Source organism: Mchenga conophoros, linkage group LG4, assembly GCF_057382185.1.
Source record: "Mchenga conophoros isolate Kocher_MC1m ecotype Shallow Benthic linkage group LG4, M_conophoros_male_GT1.1, whole genome shotgun sequence".
Taxonomy (NCBI): Eukaryota; Metazoa; Chordata; class Actinopteri; order Cichliformes; family Cichlidae; genus Mchenga; species Mchenga conophoros.
Window position 1 is genome coordinate 12,275,315 of NC_140529.1, and position 27,062 is coordinate 12,302,376.

General features: G+C 43.0%; 2 protein-coding genes across 2 annotated transcripts; one reads left to right on the top strand and one right to left on the bottom strand.

Moving 5' to 3' along the window:
• Window positions 1-37: 37 nt before the first annotated feature.
• On the bottom strand, window positions 38-8,821 carry LOC146575600 (CCN family member 1). The gene is made up of 5 exons (XM_085270360.1): window positions 8,484-8,821; window positions 7,044-7,257; window positions 5,925-6,368; window positions 5,274-5,452; window positions 38-2,458 (listed from the first exon to the last, which is right to left on the bottom strand). The coding sequence occupies exons 1-5, from the start codon at window positions 8,532-8,534 to the stop codon at window positions 2,153-2,155; spliced, it is 1,194 nt and encodes a 397-aa protein (XP_085126486.1). The 5' UTR covers window positions 8,535-8,821; the 3' UTR covers window positions 38-2,152.
• An 8,398-nt stretch (window positions 8,822-17,219) lies between these two features.
• On the top strand, window positions 17,220-24,794 carry txn2 (thioredoxin 2). Its single transcript, XM_085270361.1, has 4 exons — window positions 17,220-17,354; window positions 21,477-21,754; window positions 23,654-23,777; window positions 23,942-24,794. The coding sequence occupies exons 2-4, from the start codon at window positions 21,477-21,479 to the stop codon at window positions 24,056-24,058; spliced, it is 519 nt and encodes a 172-aa protein (XP_085126487.1). The 5' UTR covers window positions 17,220-17,354; the 3' UTR covers window positions 24,059-24,794.
• The last annotated feature ends 2,268 nt before the right edge of the window (window positions 24,795-27,062 follow it).

Genomic DNA, 27,062 nt, shown 5'->3' on the forward strand with positions numbered 1-27,062 from the left:
TGCTGTATAATTTAATCTACGTGACAAAAAAATCCTCTTTTGATAAATGTTCAACAATGATTGTCAGAGAGAATTTTATTTTTTAAAAAGCGAAACGATGAACTCATTCCAGCTCTTAAAGTCAACTGTAAACTAACCAGATTCCAAGAAGAGTTAATCACAAGGAACACTTTTTTGTTTTTAAGCATAAGATCTTAAGCATGACTCATTACAGAAAATTACAGACTTATTAATGTACACTACTAGTTCTACAGTCATCAAGCTTTCAAAATTGGCACTTAATGCTCATAAACGATCTGAACCCTGCCTCGTCCAGTGCTAAACTATACATGGACTACTTCAGTATAATGATTGGCCCTTATACAGCAGATAGAACTACAAAGGTAACAATGTGTCTGTACATAGCTGCACTATAGTTTCCCTCAATAAAACTAAAGATACAATATCAAAACCACAGCATCTTCATGGGCAAAATAGCAATGGAAAACACAAGACATTTCTTAGCAAATTAAAGTTTAAAAAGAACCCCTGATAAGGATTTGGGGCAGCAGATGTTTTGTAGTTGAGATGGTAGGGGGGAAAAACATTCACCTCAGGGCAAAAATGTGTAATTTATGGCACAAACGGATAAAGTACATTGGTGCTTCCACTGAGACGAAGTTACCACTGTATACAGTAATTTTAAAAAAGGCAGTTCGTGATTTCAACTCATCTGTATGTGGATACCAGATTAGGCTGTGAATCAAGGTTGCTGTAAGGTGCTCAAACGTCAACCCAAACACCAAGTCGGGTGGATAATCATAATAAAGGGATAAGCCATCCGTAACGTACAACCTGAAGATAGACTTGACAGTGTTAGTTTCCTTAGAGGTAGGCTCCTGCTGACATTTGGCAGCTGTAGACCTCAACCCCCTGAAAACAAAATTACATAAAGCTCTTCTCACAGCCGTGTGAAACGACTGAACAGCCTTTCAACAGCATTTCTCAGAAACAGGATGCACTTTAACACGAAGAGGCTGCTCAGTTACGAGCCAGATTAGACGACAGAGCAGTTCCACCTTCAAATCACAAATAACACATTTACCGTGGCACATGCAGCTTTCCAAAATTCATTTATAAAACAAACCAGAGTGGACGATTGTCTCCTTCTGCCATCACGAGTCAGGATTGTACCTGGCCAAATTAGGTGGTCGACTTGTTGGCGACAGAATCCCGAGCGTGTTCTTCGGATGCTCGCGAAATGTCTCAGTTTCTTGTGAAGGCAAGGCGAGTCCAGCTGCGTAAACAACCTTTGACATTTTTTCCCACTTATGCCTCCAACCACCAAGTTCAACTCCAACTTTATCCATTGTATATACCTCATTTCCTCCTTTATCATTTGTTGTTCATCATTAGATATGGCTTTCTGACCAAATCTGAGCCCGGGGTCAAGTCCTGGTTTGATGGCAGTTCCTCACCCTCTCTCTGGGCTCAGCAGTATTGTCCGCCTGATATTGTTGTTCTGCCACATCGATTCTCCGAGAATAGCAGCGCCACCTTCCCCAGTGGCAGGCTGCTGTGTCATCATGTCTGTCTCGACAATAAATACCAGAGAATAAATACCATAAAATGACCCAAACCACATTCCCGTCAAAACATCTGAGACAAACTTCCATCTTCTACCAACGCCATCCTATTCTTCTTTGTCACTTAGTCTATCAGTTGTCATATACTGGAGTGCGCAGACGTGATTCCAGCAGGTTTGTCAAATCCACACCGTGAATCCTTCAGCACACGAAAGACTTATGCATGTCTGTGTTTCTCAGCTGTTCCCAAAAACAGTTCTAGGGAACTTTTGAAGCTGGGCACTAACATGGGGTCTGCTTACACCCAAAGATTTATTCACAGTTTAAAGTCTGGCAAGGCCAGAAACAGCTTTTTATCTACACTAAAGCAGGGCCTGGTCACTTTTGCGGTTTCCACATTGTGAGGTACGCCCAGTCCGAGACACATTCCTCTTTTCCGCATTCATCCTCAAATGTTTCGGTGTGTGTTCCGCTCATGGATCCACTAAGGACAACTACTCTATAATGGGTACTGCTGGGGCAGGGGTGAGATGGGGGAGTTAATGTCTGTTTTTATGAAGGAATGTAGGTTTGGCAGGGTAACGCCGCTAGTCATTGAATTTGTGCGTGTCCCCATAGAGCCACAGCTGTGGGGGCATTACGGCCTCGTTGAGATGGTTGCACTCGTCGCTGCACTTGCACGACTGGATGAACATCACGGACCTGCTGAAGCGTTCGCCGTCAGGGCAGGCAAAGGTCACGTTAGCTGTGCGGGTGCGACGTGGCGAGCAGCAGCGGCCGTCCCGGCATACTCCACAGTAGTTGGGCCGATAGAGGCGAGTGCTCCTACAGCCAGCATATGACAGACGATGTGGCTCTGGGGCCTTATGGGTGCGAGAGCACTTCCTTCCTTTCTGTGGACGGAGAAAGAAGAAAGAAGCAATTCAGTTTTTCCAGTGAAAAGGCTTCACCAGGTGTCTACAGCCATGCACGCAGGGCTGTGAGGCTGTACTGTTCACCATCCTGGTTTAGCCTGTCACAAGGGGAATGTTTTCCAGTGAAAAGTAAATGAACTGATGTTGATGGCACTGACATAAAGTAGTGCCCAAATTTAAAACTTGATGTTGATCCTGCTATAATGTCACCAAAAATCACAGACTGTATATAAAAGGTGGACATGTATATAAACAATATCAGTTAGCAAACAGAGCAAAAGGGTTCCTGGTTCAAACCCCAGTCTGTCTCTGTGCATCTTAACCATCCAGGTGCAATTGTTTCAAAATTGGCCACAAGTATGAGGAAGACAAAGTAGATAGAACATAAGCTTTTTTTTTTTTTTTTTAAAGCACGTCCCAGTGCAATCCTAACATCTACCACAGTTGTTCCATCACATCTCCCCCAAAAACACTTCCTTTGTTTTGTGTACTTTTGCAGCATTTTTCTATTTTCTTGGTGTTTTCTTAAGTTGCACTGCATTTGACCTCTCAGGGCAACTGTACACTTGATCTCTGAGCTCTTTAAACACTTTCTTGCAGAATTTTTAGTCTTTATTTAGCGATTTGAGGTCTTATCGTTTTATAAATTATAATCAAAATAGCTAATAAAACATAGTATGTTTAATTGTGGGCTTACCTTGTGATTATCAAGTGGCTATTGTGTGAGCATGCAGAGTTTTTGGTCAGACCCTCCAATCACTAACTAATGGCTAATAGAGCTAAATTCATCTTTTATATACACTCTATGATTCCAGTTTACCCTGAATGTGGACCAAACCTTACAGTGATCCAGTGATCCTGACATCCAGTGATGTCAGGAATAGTCAGGGGAACATGAATAACCGCATAAATTCACCTTACATACTTAACTCTACCAGGTCTAAAGGTTGTCGAGATATTTAGAGAATTTGACTCTCTGGGTGATCCATAAAATCTGCTAACAAAGTCTTTCTTTGGCACAGGAGGCATGGGTGTGGTGTGTAGCCGGTTTAAAACTGTGCTCCAGTGAAAGCTTTATGGCTTCACGTTTGCTTGAAATTAGAGCTGCCACCGTACCATAGAGCAGCATCAAGCAACTTGTTATTCATCGCTCATGACGTGAAAAACAAAGTTAATGGGCTGAAAGAAATAAAAGGTCAGAACAGCAGATGAGCGCCGGAGAGAATAGCGTGCCAGCGATAGTTAAGGATTGACACTTGTTTCCATTAACACCCACAGCAGCTCTGCAAACACTGGGAGAGCTCAGAGAAACAGGTGCACAACAAGCCAATCAGCTTCATGAGTGGCTCGAGGCAGGGGGCAAAATGTTTCTGAGAGTGTTTTGTTTGAAATGTGAGAGAGCAACAGAGTGGGCGAAGTGCTCTTTAAATCACACAGCATAGTGCCACCGAGTGCAGCTGTCGGCCGCGGTGTCACGTCAGTGAAGGAGACAGAGTTATTCCTCTGTCGCAGCAGCAAAAAGTTCTCCGATTCACACTTATGTAGTCAAAGTTCAAACGTGAACATGAAGCCAGTAAAAAAAGTGCAGCTTCGTGAATAAAGGAGCAACTGAAAGTCGCATTAGCAGGTATCAATCTATTAATTATAGACTGTATATAAAAAAAAAAAAAAAAAAAAAACACAGACACAGCAAGATGCATTTTGAAGCCTCTGTATTAGCATTTTGGTCACCACCATGATGTTTTTTTGGTTTCTTTTACTGTGTATTTGTACGAACAAACTGCATGATCTATGGTGGGGGTTTTTTGTTTGTTTGTTTTACACAGTTTGCCTTTGCAGTTATTTCCATCTTAAATTCTGTGTTTAAAATTAAAAGCCCCTGTTATTCATATTAATGCAAAAGTTAAAGTGTCTGACCTGTAGCAAAATGTTTAAAGTTGCGCTTTTAACTTTTTTAGTAGTCATCATATTTAGTAGTAATTAAGCCAATTAGGTTTATTATATTTGGGTAGATCAAAGTGATGATGACATGAGCTGTACCATGTACAGGATGGGGCCGTTGCCAGTTACTTTTTTATTACAAGTTACACGTTCCTAATGTCTTCTAATGACTCCAAAGTGTAGGTAATTAAGTATGTCTGTTGACGCTCTGCATCTTCAGAGGTTGTGATGAAGCTACAGGATGTGTTGTGGCCTACTTCTTGGCGTTGAGCACTTGCCGTTTAACCAGGCAAGGCTTTCTGATCTTAGCCCTGTTGAAATTTTACTTTTATAATTCAGTTCCAGTAAAGCAGGATTTCATTACAGCGTTTTATGATCTTTGAACTGAGCCAGGCTGTTCTCTCTAGTTTCATTCTAGTTTTCATATTTACTGTATGAAAACATTTACTGTATTGAGAGTGTTGTCAATCATCACAACCAACCCTCTGGCAGGAAATGTGAAATGGTATTTTCAAAACTTTCAAACTAATTAGCTACACTTTGATATACTTTGATATACTCTGATCTACAACGAGCTGAAGCCACAGGTCTCGTTCCCCTCTGTTTTCATCTCACACAGCAACAGGACTTTGAATAGACAGAATGGATCAAAAAGGGGTCCAGCAACAGAGGGATTCGAGGGGAGGGGGCTTTATACATGCCATGATATTAATACAAACTGCCCCTCGAGAGACGCTTCTTTCCTGAATCTTATTTAGTCTGGTTGCTGGAACTCCGTGGCTGGGGTCATGAGAAGAAGGTCTGCCTTTATAAGGATCTTTAAAGCATCCAAACACACTCATGCATTCCTCACCTTGACTGGGATGGACATGGAGCTGCAGGGCCGAATGTTGCACAGGCGCGTCTCCTTGATCATTTTACACTGAGCATTGTCATTTGTAACACGAGAAGAAACGCCCATCCCACAGCTCCGGGAACACTCGGACCAGGAAGTGGTCTGAACCACGCACTCATCACTTGTTTGCTTCCAGGCTACGAGAGATGAAAGAAAGGACACGTGAGGGAGAGCGATGATGGGAAATATTGAGAGAGAGCCAGAGAGAAGCCAGGTCAGCAGGAGTTAAGCAGGGGGAGTGAAGTGGCTACTGGGAAGTTTGAGGGAAAAGCAGAGGTACACAGATGCACAGCACACTGGCCTTATTCACTGAACAGGCAACACTGACGCACAGAGAGGATGATTACAGAGCAGGGAAAGCTGGGTGACGGAGGCATGTGCTGTGAAAGAGCAGTGTGTGTGAGTGCGACCAAGAGCACCTCTGGTGTGCAAGGAGCCAGTGGAAAACAAGCTTCACATAAATGCCAAAACACATGCATGGACGCCGGGGAGACGGCTCACAGCGAGGCCGTTTGTGCATCAGCGGGCTGAAGTGAATAAAGCGTAAACAGGACACTTTACTGTGTAGTGGAAACAGGCGCACTCCACAGCAGGTCACCAACTCCTCACCTGCCAGGTGCTTGTTTCCACGTGGCTTGCCCCACTTGCGTACCGCTTCCACCAGTTCGTTGCCAAGGGTATCCTTCTCCTTTTTGTGTTTGTAAGTGTAAAACTTCCGGTAAGGCTTCGGGAAAGGCTTTGGGTAGGGATACACTGGGTAGGGAATGAATGGAGGGTACGGAGGGAAAGCGGGAGGCTGGGGTCGGCGATACACCGGGGGCACGACCGTGGTTCCCTTGTGGCAGTCGATGCTGAGGCAGCACTGCCCGGGCACCTTGACCAGCTGCGGGGCAGGGCAGGAAGGTGACGCCAAGGGCACGTGGCTGGGGCAAAGAGGCACGCACCCTACTGCTCCATCGATGCAAGTGCATTGGTGTTTGCAACCAGCTCTGAAGTTCTCGCCGTTTTGATAAATCCGACCGCTGTATTCGCAGGAGCGGCCCTCGGCCTTCGCTGGGAGGAAGAGAGAAGACAGGCGAGCTGGTCAGAACGCTTTTAATAGCACACACTTAGTCTTTAGACATCAAATAGCAAGACTTTTATGTGACTGTGTATTTAATGTGTGTGGTGGACAGATGAAAGGAGAGAGAGAACAGTCGCAACATCTCCACATTTAAGAAGCAAACACTATTCTTAGACCAGAAAGGGAACGTTGACTTGTTTACAACGTCCTTTCCCTTAACACCCTGAGTGGGACTCCCCACACAACACCCCGGATACCCCCACCCCCCTTTATATAGCAACACCCCCAAATAAACACACATATAAAAATACCACTGTCTGTGCATGTGTGTTTGTGTGTTTCACAGGCCTGTTTGTGTACACACTGCAGCACTTATATAAATACCGGGGCTGGCCGGGTTTCAGTCACAGGCTCATGAAGGTGCTCTGTTTTTTGAAACGTGGCACAGGCTTCAAACCTCAAGCCCCTATCAAAGAGAAACCCCAGCCGCCCTGGCTCAGAAGCCAGATTCCCCACCCTGAAGTTACACATTGCCTTACTTCAACCCCCAAAGCTGTGCCTGATCTAAAGCAGGGGTAAAAAAAAAAAAAAAAAAAAAAAAATTCACCACTTCTCAACCCTTCCCACCCCCACCATCCCTGCTCTGCCACCTCTGTGGTACATACCCCTGCAGATGCCATGGGTTCGGCCCACATCATTGCCATAATTGCACTCCAGTCCTTTATGGTGGTCACAAGGGCGCCCCTCATGGCAGTCTTGGTTTAGCTGGGCAGCACACACCTTGCAGCAGCCGCATCCGTCTGGGACTGAACTTACCCCTGGGGGGCAAGATGGGGGCACTGCTGGGCACTCGCACACTACTGGACACTCAGCAGTCACCTGCAGGAAGGGACAGAGTAATTTAACCTTCTGCACCAAAAGGAATAAAGAGAAAAATCACACTGGAACCAGGCAGGACAACAGATTGACTCAAGTTACCCAGATCACAGAAAGTCCTCAACGTGTATGTATGAATGCGTGTGTGTGTGTGTGGCTTAAAATATTGCCTGAATACTCGGCACTGTCCTGAACCCCACAGGGGTATCTGTAGCCCTCTGTCGCCTTCCGCTTGGCATTCGCCTGGCAAGAGGGGATGAAAGGTACGTTCACTGACCCCCACCTCCCGGCTTCTAAATCTTTTGTTTCTGACCCCCTTCTGTGTCGACACACACACAAGCCACTCTCACCACTCCCAGCATTTATTGGGATCACACAGCCTGTGGATCACAGGGAGCTGTCAGTCTGACTGTCCGCAGTCAGATCACCTACAGTGATCCCTTCCTGACTCCGCCGCCACTCTCTTAACCCGGGCCAAGTTCTGGTGTGCCAGAACCAGCACTGGCACTGCTTTCACTCACTGCTGAGGTTCCTGGGAGGGTTTAAAATTACATTACACAAAGACTGAACAATAACTCGTGAATCACCGTGCATAACATGGTAAGTTAAAGCATCTCCCAGCCAAAAGTCACATAATATTCCTTGAGATATTTATGGAGCGGAACGACTTCATATCGAAGTGTATTTTTATACCCATTGGATAAAATTACTGTGGTATAATTTTAGACCTACAGTTGGATGGAAGCCGGTGTACACATAGTAGGGTTTATTACTTTTACTTGTCAGATAATTTAATTAGACTGCGAAGAGAGTGTAACCAATTACATTTATATAGTTTGCATATATTTCCCCTTTACTTGAATATGCTTCGGACACTAGTGATCACATTTGTAGTGTAACATTACAAAATGTAATGGAAATAAACCGCCAAACAAATCGTAAAATGACTCAACTGACTTTACATGGGACCTCTTGAAACACCGCTCAAGACCTCTTATTGCTCCTCAAGCCTCAATTTGGAAACCAGCCAACCAGAAAGCACAGTAGCCGCCGTATTAATAAGCGATGACAATCTTAACAGTGCTGGGAGCCACTGGGCCATTATTATTTTGGCACGCAGCGCTAACACCAGCATGGAGAGCAGACCCTGACAGCACGAGAGCAGCACGGGCGCGTGAGACCTTAGAGCTCGTGCGTTTGCATGAAGGGAGAACACTTCACGTACTCACCGAAGCGACTGTAACCACTTGTAAGGCAGCAAATAATAGCAGCGTCCCCATGCTGTCAGCGTGCTCACATGGAAGACGGGAGAGCGTTTAAAAACAGCGCTCTGTGACAGGAAAAGCCCAAATCCTTCAAGTGAGCAATAGCGTTGGTCCACAACAGTAAAATCCGACTCGCAAAAAATATATATATATTTATGTATCCTCACACGTCTTCCACCAATCTCTCAAGTTCTCACAGACCAAAAGTTTGAGCCTTGTTTTTATATCGTTCCCTTTCTTTTTATGGCAACCACGCCCACCCCAGCCCTCCTTTAACCAATTAGGACACAGGCGCGCGGCCAAAGTTGGAAAAAAAAGAAAAACAGGGCGGGAGGGCATTGGAAGGAGGCGGGGCTTGGACCTCCAACACAGGTTTGGTTGCGGGAGGGGGCGTGGCCAGCCATGAATGCACTCATTCATAAAAAATCAGAATTACTACATTCCAAAGAGGAGCTGGCTCTGGGATGTTTATTTATTTATGTTCGAGCGAAAATAATATTTTCGATGCTTTAAAGTCCTTTTCACACGCAAGCCTCTGTCCGGCTGCCGCTTTGTGAGGAGTAAAATAAATATACGCAGCTGCTCGTCTGCGCTACATTAATACTGGGAGCAGCCATGGAAAACAGCTAGGAATTTCCTTCTGCCACTTTATAAAAATACTATTAGACAAGAGTTGGGCAGATCAAATGCAAACACATGGAGAACAGAGTGTTCCTAGGAGCTGGGTTTAACTGCATAACAGAGTGAGAGGGATGTCTGAAAATCATTGAAATAATCAGTGTAATTCATCAGTTCCTATTTAGACCTCATGTCTCCCACACACAACCTGTTTTCATGGGTACTTGCACCAGCAAGTACCCATAAAAAACAGTTCTGTATCTGTACACTGTAAGAGTGTTAGAGAGGCCAGGGATGTGTGCCTGGACAGTCTCTGTGTCATTTTGACACAGGAAAACCAGCCATTCTCAGTACCTGAACTTGTAGGTAACAAGTCCCTTTTAGGGACTCACATTGCTGTTCTCTTTAGAAGCACTGTAGACATTTTCCACATTAGTACATTCTCAGACATGAAACTGTTCACTGGAGACACAAATGCATGGAGTAGGTTGCTAGTTGAAAGGTGTGAGAAGGGTTTGTTGTTCTCTACAATGATTGTTAAGCAAACCTGTGGTCATTTGTGCCAGCGGGAGAAGAAATTGTCCCGTTACCTCTTTGTGCTAATAGTATAAATATGATAATCAATTATCGATTGATATGTGAAACACCTTTCCAAGGAGTCAAAGCCAAATAGATGAAAGCCAAACGTTATCATTATGAACTGTAAATAAACGATGGACGACATCACCGTGGTTATCATGTTGCCATTTTCCTGTTTTGAAACATCACAAGCAATAGGTGGAGCAATAGTAGAACCACTGCATGCCTTTCCTCTGGAGATGCTTGTGTGTGGTCAGATGAATGAGGCTTGTAGTAAAAATCACTCTGAGTCCTCAGGTTGAGTAGAAACATACTGTTTAAGTACCAGCCCATTTACTTATACTGCAGAAACTAGGCTCGCCGTAAAGTATACCGTACTTTATTGTCTATTTTAGTGTAAATAGGACCGTAATTCAAAAAGTTAACATCATGATGTATTCAAAAATATTTGAAAGTACTGAGTTAGAACACTTACTCCTCAGGAAAGTGTTTACTGCACTTTTAGATCAAGTGAGAAGTAAGGTCATGTTTTCTATAGACTCCCACAATTTTGGACTTTTTTTGCAGCCAGAGGGGTTGCCCCCTGCTGGCCAGTAGAAATAATGCAGCTTCAAAGCACCTGCTTGCTCTTAGCTTATCCTTTTAGACACTGTTTTACACACTCTATATGATTATAAACACAGAAAACTCTCATCTAAAAAACACAATTTCAGTCTTCAAGCATCAATTAAGGTAGATTATACATATTGCATGCACCCCCTTGTGCAAGTGTGCTTACATTTGTATGTCAGCAGCTCGTTCCACAAAGCAGGAGCATGCACTGTCATACATTATACATATGCACAGTGTGTCCTCACTCGCACAAAGGCCTACACAGAAAACTAAAATTATGTATTCACCAAACCTCCATCCTCTTCCCACACAATCCATCTCTCTCTGTCAGGGCACGGAGGTGATGTAACAGGCCCGTGTAAACAAGCCCAGCGTGGTGAGAGAAAATGAAGAGAGGGAAAAAAACACGGGATTTTGCTGAAGCTTCTGTGTGTGCACCGACCCTCACAAAAAGGCACACACACATATGCGCTGCAGTCTGAGAAATACAGTTGTTGTTCTGAATTTTTAGGTTCCATTGACTCATCAGAGAATCTGTACTTTCCACTTTGGTCTCAGTCTCATCTGCAGCAGATGTAATAAACAAACTTGTTGGGTCTCTTGGAGATGGAAGGCATAGTCATCAAAGCAAGTGGTGACCTTTGTATTCTGAGCTCAACGGTGAACGTCAGCCCATAAACCCACCCAAACTGCTACAAGAGTTGGCTGGAAAAGCTCCCTGTCGCTGCTATTAAAAAAGGGAAGGTGCAAAAGGACAGGAGGGTAATAAGGAAAAGAGAAAAAAAAAGGCAAGCCATGGCAGGTGAGAAACACATCAAACCTTCAAAAACAACTCAGTGGAAATAAATGACAGACAGGGTGTGTGTGCGAGACAGAGAGAGAGGTGTAAGGCACATGGAAAGGGCCAAGGAAATATTAAATAGTGAGAAATAAAAGATAGAACAGGATAATAGTGTGAGGTCAGTGGAACAAAAGCAGCTCACTTTTCACACGTGATTCTTTGCTGCAGAGAACGAAACGCCACGAAACGCCTTTCTGTGTCTGTGAGAAAGCGTGTGTTTATACACAGAGGGGAATGGAAGTGGAGGAGGAGGACGAGGAGGGAGGAAGACAGGTGTGGAGTGTTTGTTTAGGAGAGCTCCTGCCACACCTGCCACGACACTCCTCTTACTCTTTCAGTGGCGCGGCCAACTCACAGAATTGTGGACATACACACTCCAAGAAATTCGAGATACAGCTGGTGCTCAGGGTGTAGCCAAAGGTGTCTGATCTCAATAACACGGTAAACTGAGTATTACAGGGACTCCTTTATGCTCTTTTCCAGCAGAATGGTTTTTTTTTAATTTTCATATATATCTCAAACTGGGCCTTGATGCCGTCTTTTTATCCTCAGTCTGTAACAAGCCTTTTTAAAATTCCTTTTAGGCTACTCTCCCTTTGCCAGCTTCCTTCTGATTGCCTGTCTGTTTCAAACAGAAGGTTTAAACCGCAGGCAGGTGGGGCTCCTTGCAGGCATGCTAATTTGATACCCCGACTCTTTTACTGCAGAACTATGTTATTATTAAACATGCAGAATATGGATTTGGCATAGTCTTGCTGAAATAAGCAAGGCCTTCTCTGAAAAGAGACCCGCTGAATGGCAAATGGACTGATTTTTTCACCTTATCCACAAGGAGTCGCCACAGCGCACAGCTCCACATATTTTATTTGGCATATTTTAGGTACCCTTTTAGAAGTTTGAGTAGAGCTTTCCTACTTATTTGGGATCACTTGGAGCTGATAAGTTTAACTCATAAGAGCCCAGACCCATTTTTACTGCCAGGAAAACTATGGGAAAGTCAATTTTGAAACTTTAACAGAAACTTTCCTCAATGTGTAAAGGGGCGATGACACCTGTGTCACCATGGCTTCTTATCATATGGGGGCAATCGGTTTATTTTTCAGCATAACGCAATAAAGTTGTGATTTTTTTTTAGCAAAGTATCAAAAACTTTATTGAGCATGAGTGATGTATAAGGTGCACTCAAAACACTTGCACACACTTGTGAGGACATACTGCCAGGGGATCAAACTACCAATCAGCTAGCAGACGACCTACCTCCTGAGGCTGGATAGCAGCTCCAAAACCTTCTATATACTCTTCAGTGTTCACGTTGTCTTCACAGAACAGCAAGTTACCCTTGCCAACCGAACGCTCCCTCTCCTCTTTAGCCTGTGGCTGATGGACCGCTCTCAGAATTAAGCCAGTCCATTTGGCTGAACTGGGTCCAGAGTAGGCAGCAGTGTTTCTAGATCTTGCTTATATAATGTATATTAACTTTATTAATCTTGAGAACCCTGTTTCTTTTTTAAAAACTGTAACAGAAATAGGGCTGTCTTTGGGAAAAGTCAAAGAATTTTTTATTAGCGGTCCCTTGGTAATTTGAGGCATTTCTCTGTTGCCACAGACGGATTTAGGATAACTGACAAAAAAAAGAAAAGAAAAAAAAGAGACCAAGGGTACAGACTGTTCCAAAACAGGAGAAAAGGGAAAGAAAAACAAGCATAGAGCGAGGTTAGGAGAGTACCAGTTAGCAAGGATGAGAAGGGGGCAAGGAATTTAAGTCCCAAAGTTATTTTTAAACTAAGGACAGGAACTCTACTGTTGACTCCCCAAACACAGAATCATAGATCGGTATAGGAGCAGAGCTGAGAAAAGAAGACAGGGAGCTTATATACACAAACACATAGACACACACACACACACATATACACACGCTTCATGCATCTGTCAAGTGCGTCATCCCGTATGTGCGTGTACATCCAGGCACATGCATCCTCTAAGCACACGCCTGCCACCGTTTGGCATGCTTTATGGTCTCACAGCCACACTCACACCAGGATGTGTACGCGTCGTCCTGTAAACACGGCGCACTGCTCAGTTTAAAGATACTCGCGCGCTCAAACCTTCGGTGAAAAATGAGAAAGCGTTCGTTTGAACTTCCTTTGGTGCTATATCATTGCTGCATATGTGTATACAGCACATGTACCATGCATCTGATCTAACTGACCATAATTAAGAAGTGGTGGATAGGCAGAGAATCCTAATTACAGGCTGGCGGCGAGAGTGTTTAAAATGTGATGGCTCACCAGCTGTAGAATATGTGACTGTCCACAGAGGATACTCTCTCACACTAACTGAGATAAACAGAAGGTCATCAAGTGGAATAATCTTTGTGGTGCAATCTGCTCAATAACAGGCTTTATACTGTGTGCTTTTCCAGGCTGTTATTATCAAGTAAAGACATTGGGATTTATGGGAAGCGAGCTGGGACAAAACTCACACACAAAGGCGGGAGGGGAGCGTTCTGTGTACGCAAAGGGCACACACCCTGCCATTCATGTGTGCTTTGTCAGGGGGCTGTTATGAAAGCCCGGCTCCATCGGCGGCTGTTGTGTTCCCTCGACTGCTGGCTTGTGCAGATAGGAGAGGGAATAAACAGCCACGAGAAGAGGAGAATGGTCAGGTGCACCGTCACTGGATCCACGGCAGAGTCCACTGAAGGTCACAAGAATATCACTTCCCTCCTGACCTTTAGCTCACTGAGGTCTAACTTAGCACACCCTCCTGGTCTTCCTGAAGTCGAGGAGGGTGTCACAGGAAACTGGGTCACTTTTACCTGTTTGTATCGTAATGATAACACCCATCAACCACCTAAAGCAGGGGTCACGCCCTCCACTCTGGATCCCCCATCCTCACACGTGCATCCTACCACTCACCTCCAAGGTGTCACAGAGAGGAGCCTTGTTCTGGTCGTCTCCTTCTTTCTGCCAGGACCCCCTGAAAAATCCCAGCAATCCCTGCAATTTCCGGTGCAATGTTTATTTGGCAGGAAGAGAGGGCTTGTGGGGAGGGGGGTGAAAAAAGGGCCTCACTCACAAACAGTCTGGGTTGGTTGAGAGTAAACATGTGCAGGCGGGGTGTGTGTGAAACGAGCGGTAAGCGGGACTGAGGCTCATGTGTTCTGGTCCTGACACACAGAGCAACGCTCTGTTTCAGGCCCCAACCGCCTCAGCCTGATCAACATCCCACCCCGGCTACTATGAACAGCACCCTCTGCTGGAGAAATGGATACATGATGTTAAAAGAAAACTTGAGATCAAACAAACTAAGAACCTAAAATGTCTTTTTCTGAATAAGATATATAGGGGAAAAAAAATCCAGATCCATATATGAGCAGAGGCGCTAGCCCAGGGGTGTCAAACATAAGGCCCTGGGGCCAGAATCGGCCCAGCAAAGATTCCAGTTGACAGCTTTGAGAAATGAATAGGAAGGCATCAATTTTGGACTTTTTTACTGTACTCCCCCGTGCCCATTTATTAGAAATTAGAATAAAGAGTTAAATCACAGAAAAGTTCCTGTTTTTTCCATTGCGTACTATAAATGTCTACTTTTTACAATAAGTCCACAGAGGAAATAAAAAACACACCGTAACTTCCTCTGCAGTTTTATACATTTATTTATCTATGATGATAGATTTCTTTTGTTTACTACAGCACTATTTCGTTATCATATAGAAAAACTGAGACAGTACTTTTGAAACTGCACTTTATGTTTTTCTAAATGTGTACTTCAACATCTTTACAGTGACAGAAAGGGCAGTTTCACATGTTCGGCCCACTTAAGATCAAAGTGGCTTCTTGTTGGGGAGTGCTACGCAGTGATGACGTCATCCATACACACTCCACAGAGGCCTACAGCTACTATACGTATATTAAATTTGATCCTTTGAGGTTTTAACATAAGACTGAGGATGATCTCAACAAATTGAAAATTTATACACATTTACATTCGGTTATACACTCAGAAAGCTCTGCAGGCTGGTAACAGGAACATTTTATTATCAACAGATACATTCATCCTGGGGAAAAATGTGTGTGGGAGACCATCAGGGCCAAGATGGGTATAGATTCCTGGGTGCAGTGGTTTGTAGAAACTTCCTCCCTTTCATCACATCTGTCCTGTTCCAGATGTTCTGTTGACTCACTGAGACATCGTGTCAGAAACATCTGACATGGCATGATATATTTCTGCTTCTCTCTTCTCCTCTTTCTCCTCTTTTGCTACGTCTTTCCTTTAACCGCAGGCTCCTCTGATGTCTGAAGTGGGGTCACCAGTCTGGCCCGCCAACCTCTGGTTCTCCCACTGGTTGTTGTTGTTGGAGATGGACTGTCCTGATGTGCAGTTTGTCTTTCAGGGCATTCTAAAACTAGAGAAAACATTTATGTTTAAACCCCTGATCTGTGGAGATCTGAGTGCACTTCAGGCTCAATGGCATCCAGTTGTGTGGTTCTGGACTGAACCTCTGAGCACATCGCTGTTTGCACATGGTTTCCTGGCGTATGTTTGACACCTGCAACTGGCTACCTGAAGCTTCAGGGGTGTGTGCGTTTGCAGGCAACACGGCTCCAGAGCTGCAGAATAAAGAGTGGAGCAGTTTGTGCAGGGCTAGGCTGGCTAAGAGCCCAGGCGGTTGATGTTGCAAAACAGCGCTGGAGATCCGAGAGCTGAAGACAGTCCTGCTTTCCTGTCAGTGCTTTTGTTCAAACAGGCCCGTAGACAGATCTGTCTACATCCTTGCTCTGTCTACATCCTTGATCAGATCAGGAAAACCCTCCACTGAAAGAAAAAAAGGTGTCCACCTGGAGGAAGTGTGGCTTTTGATGTGATAAAATGTGAAAAATAAAGGAAGGTGAAGCATGGACGTGTCTGCTATATAAAACTACAGGAATGATGATGCTTCTTAGCAGACATGGCTCACAGGAGCAAAGCTTCTCCACAGAGGTTTTAATCTAAAACTATATTTTTCTGCTCATTGTCTCATTGTGTGGACATTTTGGGAAGCCTTGGAGAGACTTAGAGTCAGGTCTGTGTAAATAAGCCACTGGAAGCTGACTGTGTACTTAGCTTAGGAGAGTGATTAGAAACAAGGGAAACCATTTGCCCATGTCTGACAGACTTCATCCAACAACACCACCGTGGTGCAATGGTTTGTACTGATGTCTCACAGCAAGGTGGTCTTTTTTATATGGAGTCTGCATATTCGCCCCCGGCTTGCATGGGTTCTCACTGGGTACTCTAGCTTCTTCCCACAGTCCAAAGACATGCATGGATGAGGTTGGTTGGCAACTCTTGAATGTTGGTAGGGGGTGAATGGTTATCTGCCTCTCTGTGTTAGCTCTGCAATAGTGCAATAGTGAAAGAAGATGGCTGGACAATGCACTCTACCTGCGGTGTCAGACCAGTGTAGAGTCAAATCTTGCACAATATGCAAAATCCATTGTGCTGCAAGTCATTAGAAATGGACTGCTCAATTTGAGCTCCGCCAGAAATATGAATCAATCTGTGCTTCTTACAGCATTCTTACTGACAAGTACATAAAGTTTAAGGTAAGGTGTTTTTAAAGTAGTCATGTCTGTCTTTGAGTTCCAGCAGCAGCATTTATTTTTAAGCTCAGTAATAGAATAGCATTTTATTTTCATTGTACCTTTACGTAAATACATACAATACATAAAAAATAAATAGCAAATTTATTTTATTTTTAGTGTATTTTATTTTTTCATAGACAGGCTGTTTCTCTGTTTAGTAAATGGATGGTTAATTAAACATCTTACACAAACATCATACAAACTTTGTTACTGGAAATTACAAGTTACACTTGCTAATCTTTACTAATGAATTTTCTTCATATTATTATTCATATTAATATGAATATTAATATTAATGATGCTTCTAATTATATTTTAACATAGACCTACTATAAACTACAACTAAAACTAGCTGTCAGGTTAATATATAGTAGATAAAAGTATGCTACGCTGATAATCCGACCCTGTGCTTCCCAACCTGGCCAGCCGGTGGCGCCACTCACTGATCTGTGTCGTCTGAAAAGCCGCACGTTCCCTTTTTTTCTGCGGCACCAAAACGGAAGTACTTCATTGGTCCGCGAGGCCAAGATCAAGAATAGCGCCGACAGAAGAAGCGAGGTAAGCTGTGAAAATGAGGGCGCGTGTTTTAATGTGTGTGACATTTGAGAACGTGTTATTCTCAAAGTGTCCGGTTTCGGTGTTCGCGTGCTGCTTTACGCGAGGAGGCAGCGGCGGGGGAAGGTTTAGGAGGAAGAGGAGGAGAAGGAGGAGGAGGAGGACGAAGAGGGCAAACTCATGCGTAACGTAGATTAATGGAGCACGCGAGCTGCCGGTAGAAAAGCGTCAAACACAAGATGTCAGGCCGAGAAAACCCCTCAGAGAGCTGGAGGGGAGTGAGCCGTTCTCAGTGGGGAAATGCTGAATACTTAAAGCTCTTTAGCCATCGTGGGATTAAGAAAGTGTTTCTCAACAAGGCAACGTGGCTGAGTGTGTTCTGCCAATAAACTCGTTTGTTCACGTCACTCGTTATATGACGCTCACGAGCCCTAATCACGTTAATTAGCGCTGATTCTTCATTAACCCTCTGATGCATAGTGGTCACTGGAGTGGACAGCTACTAAAACGTACATATCTCTTTAATGCATTGGTTTCTATGGTGGAACTGCATATTAGCCTCTAGAGTGCTCTCTGCTGCCATGCTCCATTGAGGTCAATTCAGTGTTCAGTTAGTGCAACTGCAAGTAAATTTCCTCTGAATCAAAGATGGCAGACAAACTGTCACCCCTGCCGACCACTGCTGGCATATCCTGTCAATCCTTCTATGCTAAAAGAGCCCAACAGGTAAAAAAAATATGATGATATGCAGTAACATCTAGGGAAGGATATTATCTGTTTGGAATAAGAAATTGTTATGTCTAATATGTAGAAAACTACGATTAACCATGTGTCCACTGTAGTGGACATCATGCATTACCCACTATATTTTTTTAACATAAGTCATAAATTGTCTCACTGTTTTTTGGGACTGTTTTGGTTATAAGTAAGCATATAATTGTTACATTTATAAGCTACTCATTTAAAATGTATATTTCTGTGCAGATCAGCTGTAGTTTGAGTTACTATAATAATTATTTTATCATATTTTGTAGACTTCAAATGCAGCAAAGAATAAGGCAGCGTACAGAATAGTCCAGGAAATTCCATCCAGCTCCAGTGATGATGATTTCATTGATGAGTGCAGTGATGATGAGTTCAGTGATAAGTCCAGTGATGATGAGAGTGGCTGCCAGAGCAGAACAGAGACATAGGAACTACGGACAGCCTAGGTGTGATGAACACAGAAGTGTTTGGAGATGCAGAGACTAAGATGTCAGTTTGTGTTTTCTTCCAGCATGCTACTAAGGGCTTGGTAATACTGTCCTGCATCGTTATAGAACTGTGTAGACTCAAAAATGTTTCTCTTGTTGGAGATAGTTTGCCATATTCAGGTGTAGGATTCACAGCTAGGACTGCTGATTGGTTTTGTTATTTACGTCTAAACATTGGGGCCTTATGAGTTGAAAGTTCCAAAAAAATTGCTGAGATGTTTTTCAAAGGATACAAGCAAACAAGTGTTTGTATATTTACAATAGAACACAAGGTAATTAATTTTTATAGTAAATTCACAGTATTTCATGCTAAGTGCTCAGGCGCATGTAGTCCACTGGAGTGGACAAGTTTATAACTTTATAAAAAAACATATTTTTGGGGAAAAAAGAGTTGAACATTTTTTTTCATGTCCTGAGAAGAATAAAAGCACTTAAGAAAAAAATCTTGACCAAGGCTTTCATAATTCATGCATCAGAGGGTTAAACAGCTCGTGCTCGAGAGCTTAAACCGTGTGAGACTAGAAGTTTTTCACTAAGTGATTCAAAACAATGTCAGCTGTGAGTGTATTATAGAGGATACTCGAAGTGATTATTTCTCCCGCACACAGCACGTTGCAGGTTTTTTCTGCAAAAAAGGAGAAAAGATGTCATAATCATCTAAACCAGGGGTAGGGAACCCCCATGCTTCAAGGGCCGGTGTCCTGCAGGTTTTAGATGTGTCCTTGATCCATCACAGCTGATTTAAATGGCTAAATTACCTCCTCAACATGTCTTGAAGTTCTCCAGAGGCCTGGTAATGAACTAATCATTTGATTAATTTGTGTTGACCCAAGGTGAGATCTAAAACCTACAGGACATCGGCTCTCGAGGCTTGGAGTTCCCTACCCCTGATCTAAACCCAAGTGGACCTCAGCGCTTGTTCTTGGGCCAGCAGCTGAGATCCTGATATTTAATTAAATAATACTGAATCTAAAATCCTCCAGAAAGTAGCATTACAGAAGTTCTAACTACTGATTTTTTAAAAAAAATATAATTTTCCTTAAAAGCAGTCCAAATGATTATTCTATTTTATTCTACTGTATATAGTATATTATTTTATTCTATTCTGTACAGCTGTGTACTGTATTTATTCTTATTGTATTCTAATTTTTGCACTGTCCACTTCCTGCTGTGACAAAACAAATTTCCCACGTGTGGGACTAATAAAGGTTATCTTATCTTATCTTATTCCTTGAACTTTTTTCTCCAACTTGCCTGACAGATGTGTCAGGTGTGTACGAATACAAATCAGTCCAGTATTTGTTGCCTCCTATCCCATCTATCCAGACAGCTCCTTTGCTTAAACCACACGGACCATTTCCAGTAGTTCCAGTTTTTGAAATGAGCAATTTGCTGACATAAGAAAATATCCATTACCTGGTTTAGCTAATTTATTTTTTTTACTTATGTGTTAAAAGCAAACCTATTGTGCTTTTTCTGAATTTGTTGGCGAATGCTTATATTTAACATGGCCAAAGTTACAAATAAAAAGGTCTGTGCATATACAGGTAATCCCCCTGGGAGCCAAAACCTCAGTTCAAACAGCATTGATGACAATATGATGTCAAAGAAAGCAGGTCATATCACCATTCTCATGTAGAGGTGTGTGTGTGTGTGTGTGGTGGGGGGGTTAATACAACATTGTATTGTGATATTTTGTGTTGCATTATTGCACTGATACAGGAACAGCAAGTATTGATAAATGAATTAAAAAATTAAAATACTATGAACAAGAAGGCTCACGTCATGAGATGAGCCGAGCAAACTTGCATTAAATCAGCCCAACTGATAAACCATCAAACGCTGGTTGCACTTAGCTTTACAAAGATGCCTCCTAATGCAGAGCAAGCTAATGGCTCAGTCACACGAACAAAAATAGGACAGCAACCTCCTTACGTCTACACGGGTGACTTTCTGGTGATTGTATTGAATTTTTTCATGTACTACAACTTGGTGGTGATTAAATGGTTACCACACAACCACTTTTGATCAGAAGTTGATTGCGCAGGTCACCTGATGGGACGTAACCTTTCTGCAAACAGTTGCAGTCTGATTTGGACTGAGTGCAGTCACTTTGAGAGAGATTGTTGAAGTTTAGGGGATAACTGTTGTCTAACATATAAATACAGACAGACTGCCAACATGTTGCAATCAGTGTGAATGAGTCTTTGTCAGCTAGCAGGGTACACCCTGGACATGTCGCCAGTCTGTCGCAGGCCTAACAAATAGACACAACCATTCACACTCACATTCACACATAAATATGATTTATTTGTTTTTTATTACACTTTATCCATGCCCCACCTGCACCATGTGCACTGATTAGGTGCCCCAGCAGGAACACCACAGCATAGTATGAGAACCACTGGCTTAAAGGAAGAGGAGCTTAAATACCTTGTTTCAGGTACTGGATAAACTGGGAGTATCACTATTTCGACAGTTTATACCAAGTGCAGCATATGGGGGGAAAAAAGGATCTTAAGCCTATTTAAAAAAAAAAAAATGTTATTTAGAATAGTAAATTATGCAAAACTACTTTTGTACAAGTCAAGAATGAAATTATGGAGCTGGAAATAAACATTGTGGGTGTCACCATGTAATTCATATATCTCTAACTTTAGTCCTGACAAGTAACTGGTGCCAGTTTGTAAAGCTCAGGCAGGGTTTAAGAGTGGATTCATTATGTTTACTTTTAAACATATGGGACCTATAGCGGTTTTGGATACATTTCTTCTTCTTATTTTTTAATCTTATAATCAGAAGTATCTGAAATGCAATATTAATATTAGAATAAGTAACACTTATCTTCTGTATCTTTGCCTGTTGTGCAAAGATGGCTCACAGGCTCGTGCTACGAAGACTCTGGACACTGTCTGTGAACGATATCCGCTGCCTCCCCACATCCACTGCCTCCGTTGCTTCCTCTTGTTATTCCACATCCCTTCAGTCCAGTACAACCCGGGTCTCCTTCCTCTCCCCGTCACGAAGTCTGCCTCGCGCCCTGCCTCACACCTCCCGCCGAGAAGTCTCCTTCAATGTGCAGGACAGCGAGGACTTTACAGAGAGGGTCATCAACAGCGAACTGCCCGTGCTAGTGGACTTTCATGCACAGTGAGTACCTCAGGGAGCCCAAGGAGAGTGACTGTATGGACGTATTAAATAAAACTAGGGATAATATAAATGGATGAAAAACAGTCCCACCCTGGTCACCTTGGTGCTAAAGCTCTTTGCAGTTATGCAGATACAGATTTGCTTTGCAAATGTAGATAATATTCAGTTCAGTCAAAATATCTGCTGACGCTTGGCTGCGTTTGTACACGCTTTCCTTGGAAAAGACCTTGTTCCACAGCTGCCCCGCCTCTTTAAAACACTGCAAGTGTTACATACAGCATGTGCTGTTAAAAATATATACATGTACAGTGGTGACTTAAACTCTCAAGTCCTGTAAGCTTACACGACAGCTGCTCAAAAGTCCACAGTAGACAGAGCATGTCTCACAGATAGGAGTGCATCTTCACAGCTGTTAGGTTGTTTGTCATTAATACAGCCCACAGGCCTTGTTCACACAAGACATTTTTACTAAATACTAGCTCTCTTTCACAGCGGTTACTGAAATAACACTGGGGACTTTTTTTCTGCCCTACTTTTCCTTTCCCTTGTAATACGATGCTGTGCAAAGGTTTTGAGTCTCCCTTCATTTCTTTGCATGTTGTTAGGAAAGTGCAAAATGGATGCAGTGCTTTATTGAAACATGCAAATATATATGAAAATACACTATGTGAAACAAAAATGGAGTCAGTATTTGGTATAGCCACCTTTTTATTCTTCAACACAGTCATCTCAAAGCTTTTCTTTGGGGGGGGGGGGCTTGTCCAGTTATAATGATGTCAGGGAAGTACACGATGCATTATTACTCATATTTTATAATCTTTAAAAGGCTGTTAGCTCGGGCTCTGCTGTGTTATTGGTACTTTTTGATTGCATCAGGGTTTTCATGGTCCTAATAACTCTTGGAAGTAGTATCGTCGGTCCTTTGTTTTTGTTTATTGGCTCCAACTACTGTGCAGTTAGTAGTTGTGAGCATAAGAGGACCTCGACGTAAATGTGCGGTGACTGGTCCAGATGTAAGTGTATGTACGTGAACTCTGATCTTTAGCCTTAAAATGGAACAAAACACTTAGAAGTGCACAAACAGTGAAGTCTGCAGCCAGAACTAGAACAACAGAGTTACAGAAATTGCTGCAGTAAGGATGCATCGTATAGCATCAGATTTCTGTTAAAGTCACTGAAATGACAGATCCTTCATCCTGGCTGCAGTCACACTGTACCGTACCCACACAGGAGAAATACCTGCCAATCAGAAAAATGTCTGTGACATGTTTTTTGGTTTATGTAGTACATAGAACTTCTACATGGTATAAATTAATCTTATACTTTATTGATTTCTGTTTTATTTTTATTACTTTCTAATATATGTCTGATTCACTTTTTCCTTTCTGACCCTTGTGCTGCTGTAACAAGAAGGATTAATACAGTCTAGTGCTGTCTATCAAATCAACAATCCTTCAGTAGAAAGGTCTGTTAAAACAAACTGCAGACCTCATTTAGTTTCTAGGTCATCAGATGGTAGATGTGAGGATGGCACAGTTTTGTTTTCTACCTCAGAATTTCAGAGTTTTTATTTATTAATGCTGGGAAAGTGTAACTGTGTGTAAGCATTGGCCCATTTTCATCAGGTTTCCCAGCATGGCATTACAGTGAGCCAGCATGCAATATACCAAGTCCTTAAACCGGCTCCTTTTACAAGCTTTTATGTGCATTTCTTGCCCTGTGCTTCTCCTAGTATTCAAAGTCTAACTACGCCCTTGCACTGAAAGATGTTAATTGGTGTTAACGACATCTGTGCTTTTAATTCTCTGACTAGTTTAATGTGTGCTGTGGGAGAGAGCTCTATTGTTTTGTTTAAAATAAGTTAATACTGTTTGTCTCCTTTTGTTTTGTGTTTTTTAGGTGGTGTGGTCCCTGTAAGATCCTCGGACCAAGGTTGGAGAAAGCTGTTGCAAAACAGAAAGGTCGCGTTGCCATGGCAAAAGTTGACATAGATGACCACACAGATTTGGCCATTGAATATGGGGTGAGACCTATTTTAAGTATATCTTTATGGCACTCCTGTCCTCCTGTTTGGTTAATTTCTGCTGTGCTTGGATGTAGAATTCTATCATCATATTTATATGATGTTTTATTAAGTCAAAGTGTCACTAGTTCTGTCTTACAATGCGCCGCCTTGTCTGCCCTCAGGTCTCTGCTGTTCCCACAGTCATCGCCATGCGGGGAGGTGACGTCGTCGATCACTTTGTGGGGATCAAAGATGATGATGAGCTGGACTCATTTGTCAGCAAAGTCATTGGACAATGAAATCCACCTGTCCTCACCTAGCCATACCCCCACCATCGTCATTCTCATGCTGTTCTCTCTGATTCTGGCACGGCCGGCGAGCCCTGGGCTGCCATTTTGAGCCTGTTTAGCAATCACTATTAAGTAAACAAAACCTAACCACAATTACAGCTGGCAGACTCTCAAATGCTCACACCTATCCCTTGACATGTTGCTTTAGCTGTGCATTGTCTCTTCGGGCTCTCTCTCTGTCTCCCTCTTGTGTTTTTTGTTACTAGTCAAGCGATGGGTGTGTGCTCCATTTTGCAGCAGTTCCACGTTCTTTCATAATGTGACTACTCTCGCTAAGCTGGTGTGTAACAGTTTTCTGTAAAAACTCTTAAGTTTGGATGGAAAATAAATGTGCTCTACTGCACTCATTGTGTACAATGTTGGATGAACATTTATAGTTTTCGCGGTGCAGGGAATTTAACTTGCAACCTGACAATACTGAATGAGGTTGGTGACAGTGTTACATGTAGATCCTGCTCGTGTCCACACGAGGGCAACGTTTCTCTAACATCACAGAGTCGCACACAGTCATTTTACACCGTTATGCCTAATACTGTGAGAAAGGAAGGCGCACGTGTTTCTCTCCTGTTCCTGACTGTAAAACTGAAGTCGAGCGGGAATTGCGATGAAGATTTTTAGTTTATTACTAAAATGAACTCTGTGTACCAGAAACATAACCAAGTGAAGTAATAAAGGAGTAAAAAGATGTTGTGTATACGGATTGTTTGTGGTTGTGTGTGGGGTTGAGATAGAGACAAAGGCTTGGAGCTGTGCTGTCCCTAATGACACTGATGCAATACCATAGTTTCCCTCCCTCAGCTGGTTTTACAGCACCCGGGGGATGCAGTTATAAGCTCCAGATGGATATTTGTGTTGTTTTTACTTAAAGGGGATTAAGCTTTCCTTACCTAATGGATGAAGTTAAAGTAGCTCTGGATCTCCTTACTTCGCCTATCTGGGAACCTTGGGGTCAGTTTTCAAAAAGACACATCCTTTAAACTCTGAAGTCCGAGTCATCATCAGTGTCTGTGTCAGAATCTTCTCCCCCACAAGTCTCCAAAGACTTGGCACTTAAGGGACCAGAAATTAATAATTATGACATGAATCAAAAACATGAAACATCCGGGTTTCATCTCCAGGAGGTGACACAACCTGAGCCACGGGGAGTCGCAGGCTACTGTTAACCTAGCAACACTCTCAACCCCAGATAAATAGGAAGGTTTCTTCAGGAGGGGTATCGCTATAAAAATCTGTGCCAAATCAGAAACGTGGACATGTCCGTCTGCTGTGGAAATAAGGAACCAGTCAAATGTACTTTCTTCTCTAAAGATGGTGATGCTAAAGTGACGAAGGGCCGGAGTGCTGGAAACATCAGTTTCCATGTTGTAGACAGAAGTGGAGCCTCGCTGTGTGGGAGCTGATTTTTAACATTTGTGTTGTTTTTGACCCAGTGCCTGTTTTCAATTTATGTTTCTTGTTTTAAAATAATTACACGGTGCTGAAATATATTCCCAACTGGAACATTATATTTCCTCATTGCCAGGTTGCTCCAAAGGCTTCCCAAAAAACCTACAGTTGATCCAAAACAACGCAGCAAGAGGTGCTAATGAGTATTAACACGAGAGACCACATATCTATACTCGACTCGCAGTCTTTACACTTCATCATGTACCTATAGGATGTAGCTTTGTTAGTGCCATAGTTCTAGAATAGAATGGGAGGGATGGCTTAGCTTAAAGGTTGGGATCAAGAGATGGACCCCCTCTCTGATTTCAGGATTAGTCTTAAAAGTTAGTTTTTTTTTTTGGATAAACACATGTTTTGGGCTGGATCAGGAGATTCTGCTGGGGGACCTGGTATCACGTACTGAGCACCTCTCCTCGCTTTCATTCCCTTTGCATTTATATGACATCATTAAAAGCCATTATTCTTTTATTTTCTGTCCTCTCTTTCTCTCCCTTCCTTTCTGTATCCCCAGACATCCATGTTCCTGATCTGTGGATACGGATCCCACTAACCTGTGCCCTCAGGAAGTTAGGAGGATGTTGGATTGTTGGGAATTCTCTAATGTTACAGGGTCTTAAATTACTATATAAAGGACTGTTGTTGTGAACTGGAGGATTTTCAGTTGTATTATGCCAGCGTCATCCCCCCAAATCTCCCTGTGCCTTCTGTCTGAACATGCAGGTGTTACTCATGTTGTTACAATCCAGTCTTTACCGAAATGCCTACCTACACACCACCCTCTACTTAAATTACCCCCCTTCTGTCACCCCCTCAAATCAACAGTGTCTGCCTCCTCGTCTGTGTCTCTAATTTTCACCTTTGCATGTTTTCATTCTTGCACCTGGGCCAGAGTACCGTACCGTGCCCAGCCACCTTTCCCTCCTCTGTCGCGGTTGAGATGTTCTCGACATGTGCTGCGACCTGGCAGATGGACTCTGACCCTCGAGCCTGTCACATTCGTGCTGTTCATAAACTATCTACCTCTCTCCAGTCCGAATGAGTGTGAGTTCAGCCTTTGCTTGCTTGTAAGTTGCTATGGTGACAGCAAAGAAAGTAATAAATAGCTGTTTTATCACTGGATGTGGTTAATGATTAACAGCAGAGTAGTAAGATTGGGCTTGCTTTTATTTATTTCTTTATTTACGTAGCACTGCACCTCACAGTGACGAGGGATAGAAAGTAAAATGTTACTTTCTGTACTCATATAAACACTTTTAATGTGAGGGGCCTGCCCAATAAAGACTGGAGTGCAAGAGTGAGGCAAGTCTGTATCACTAATGAACCATTCAAAGAATCGAGTGCTTCGTGGTAAAGCAGACAGGAGATGACCTGCCCTGCCTGGAAAGACCCTTCTCTCATCATCGTCTCTATCTCTCGTAATTTTCTCAGCAGAAAACATGCCCAGCCCTGGCCGCTTGCTTTCCCATCCTGGCGTGTCATTACAGAGAGCCCACAGCTGACAGAATCA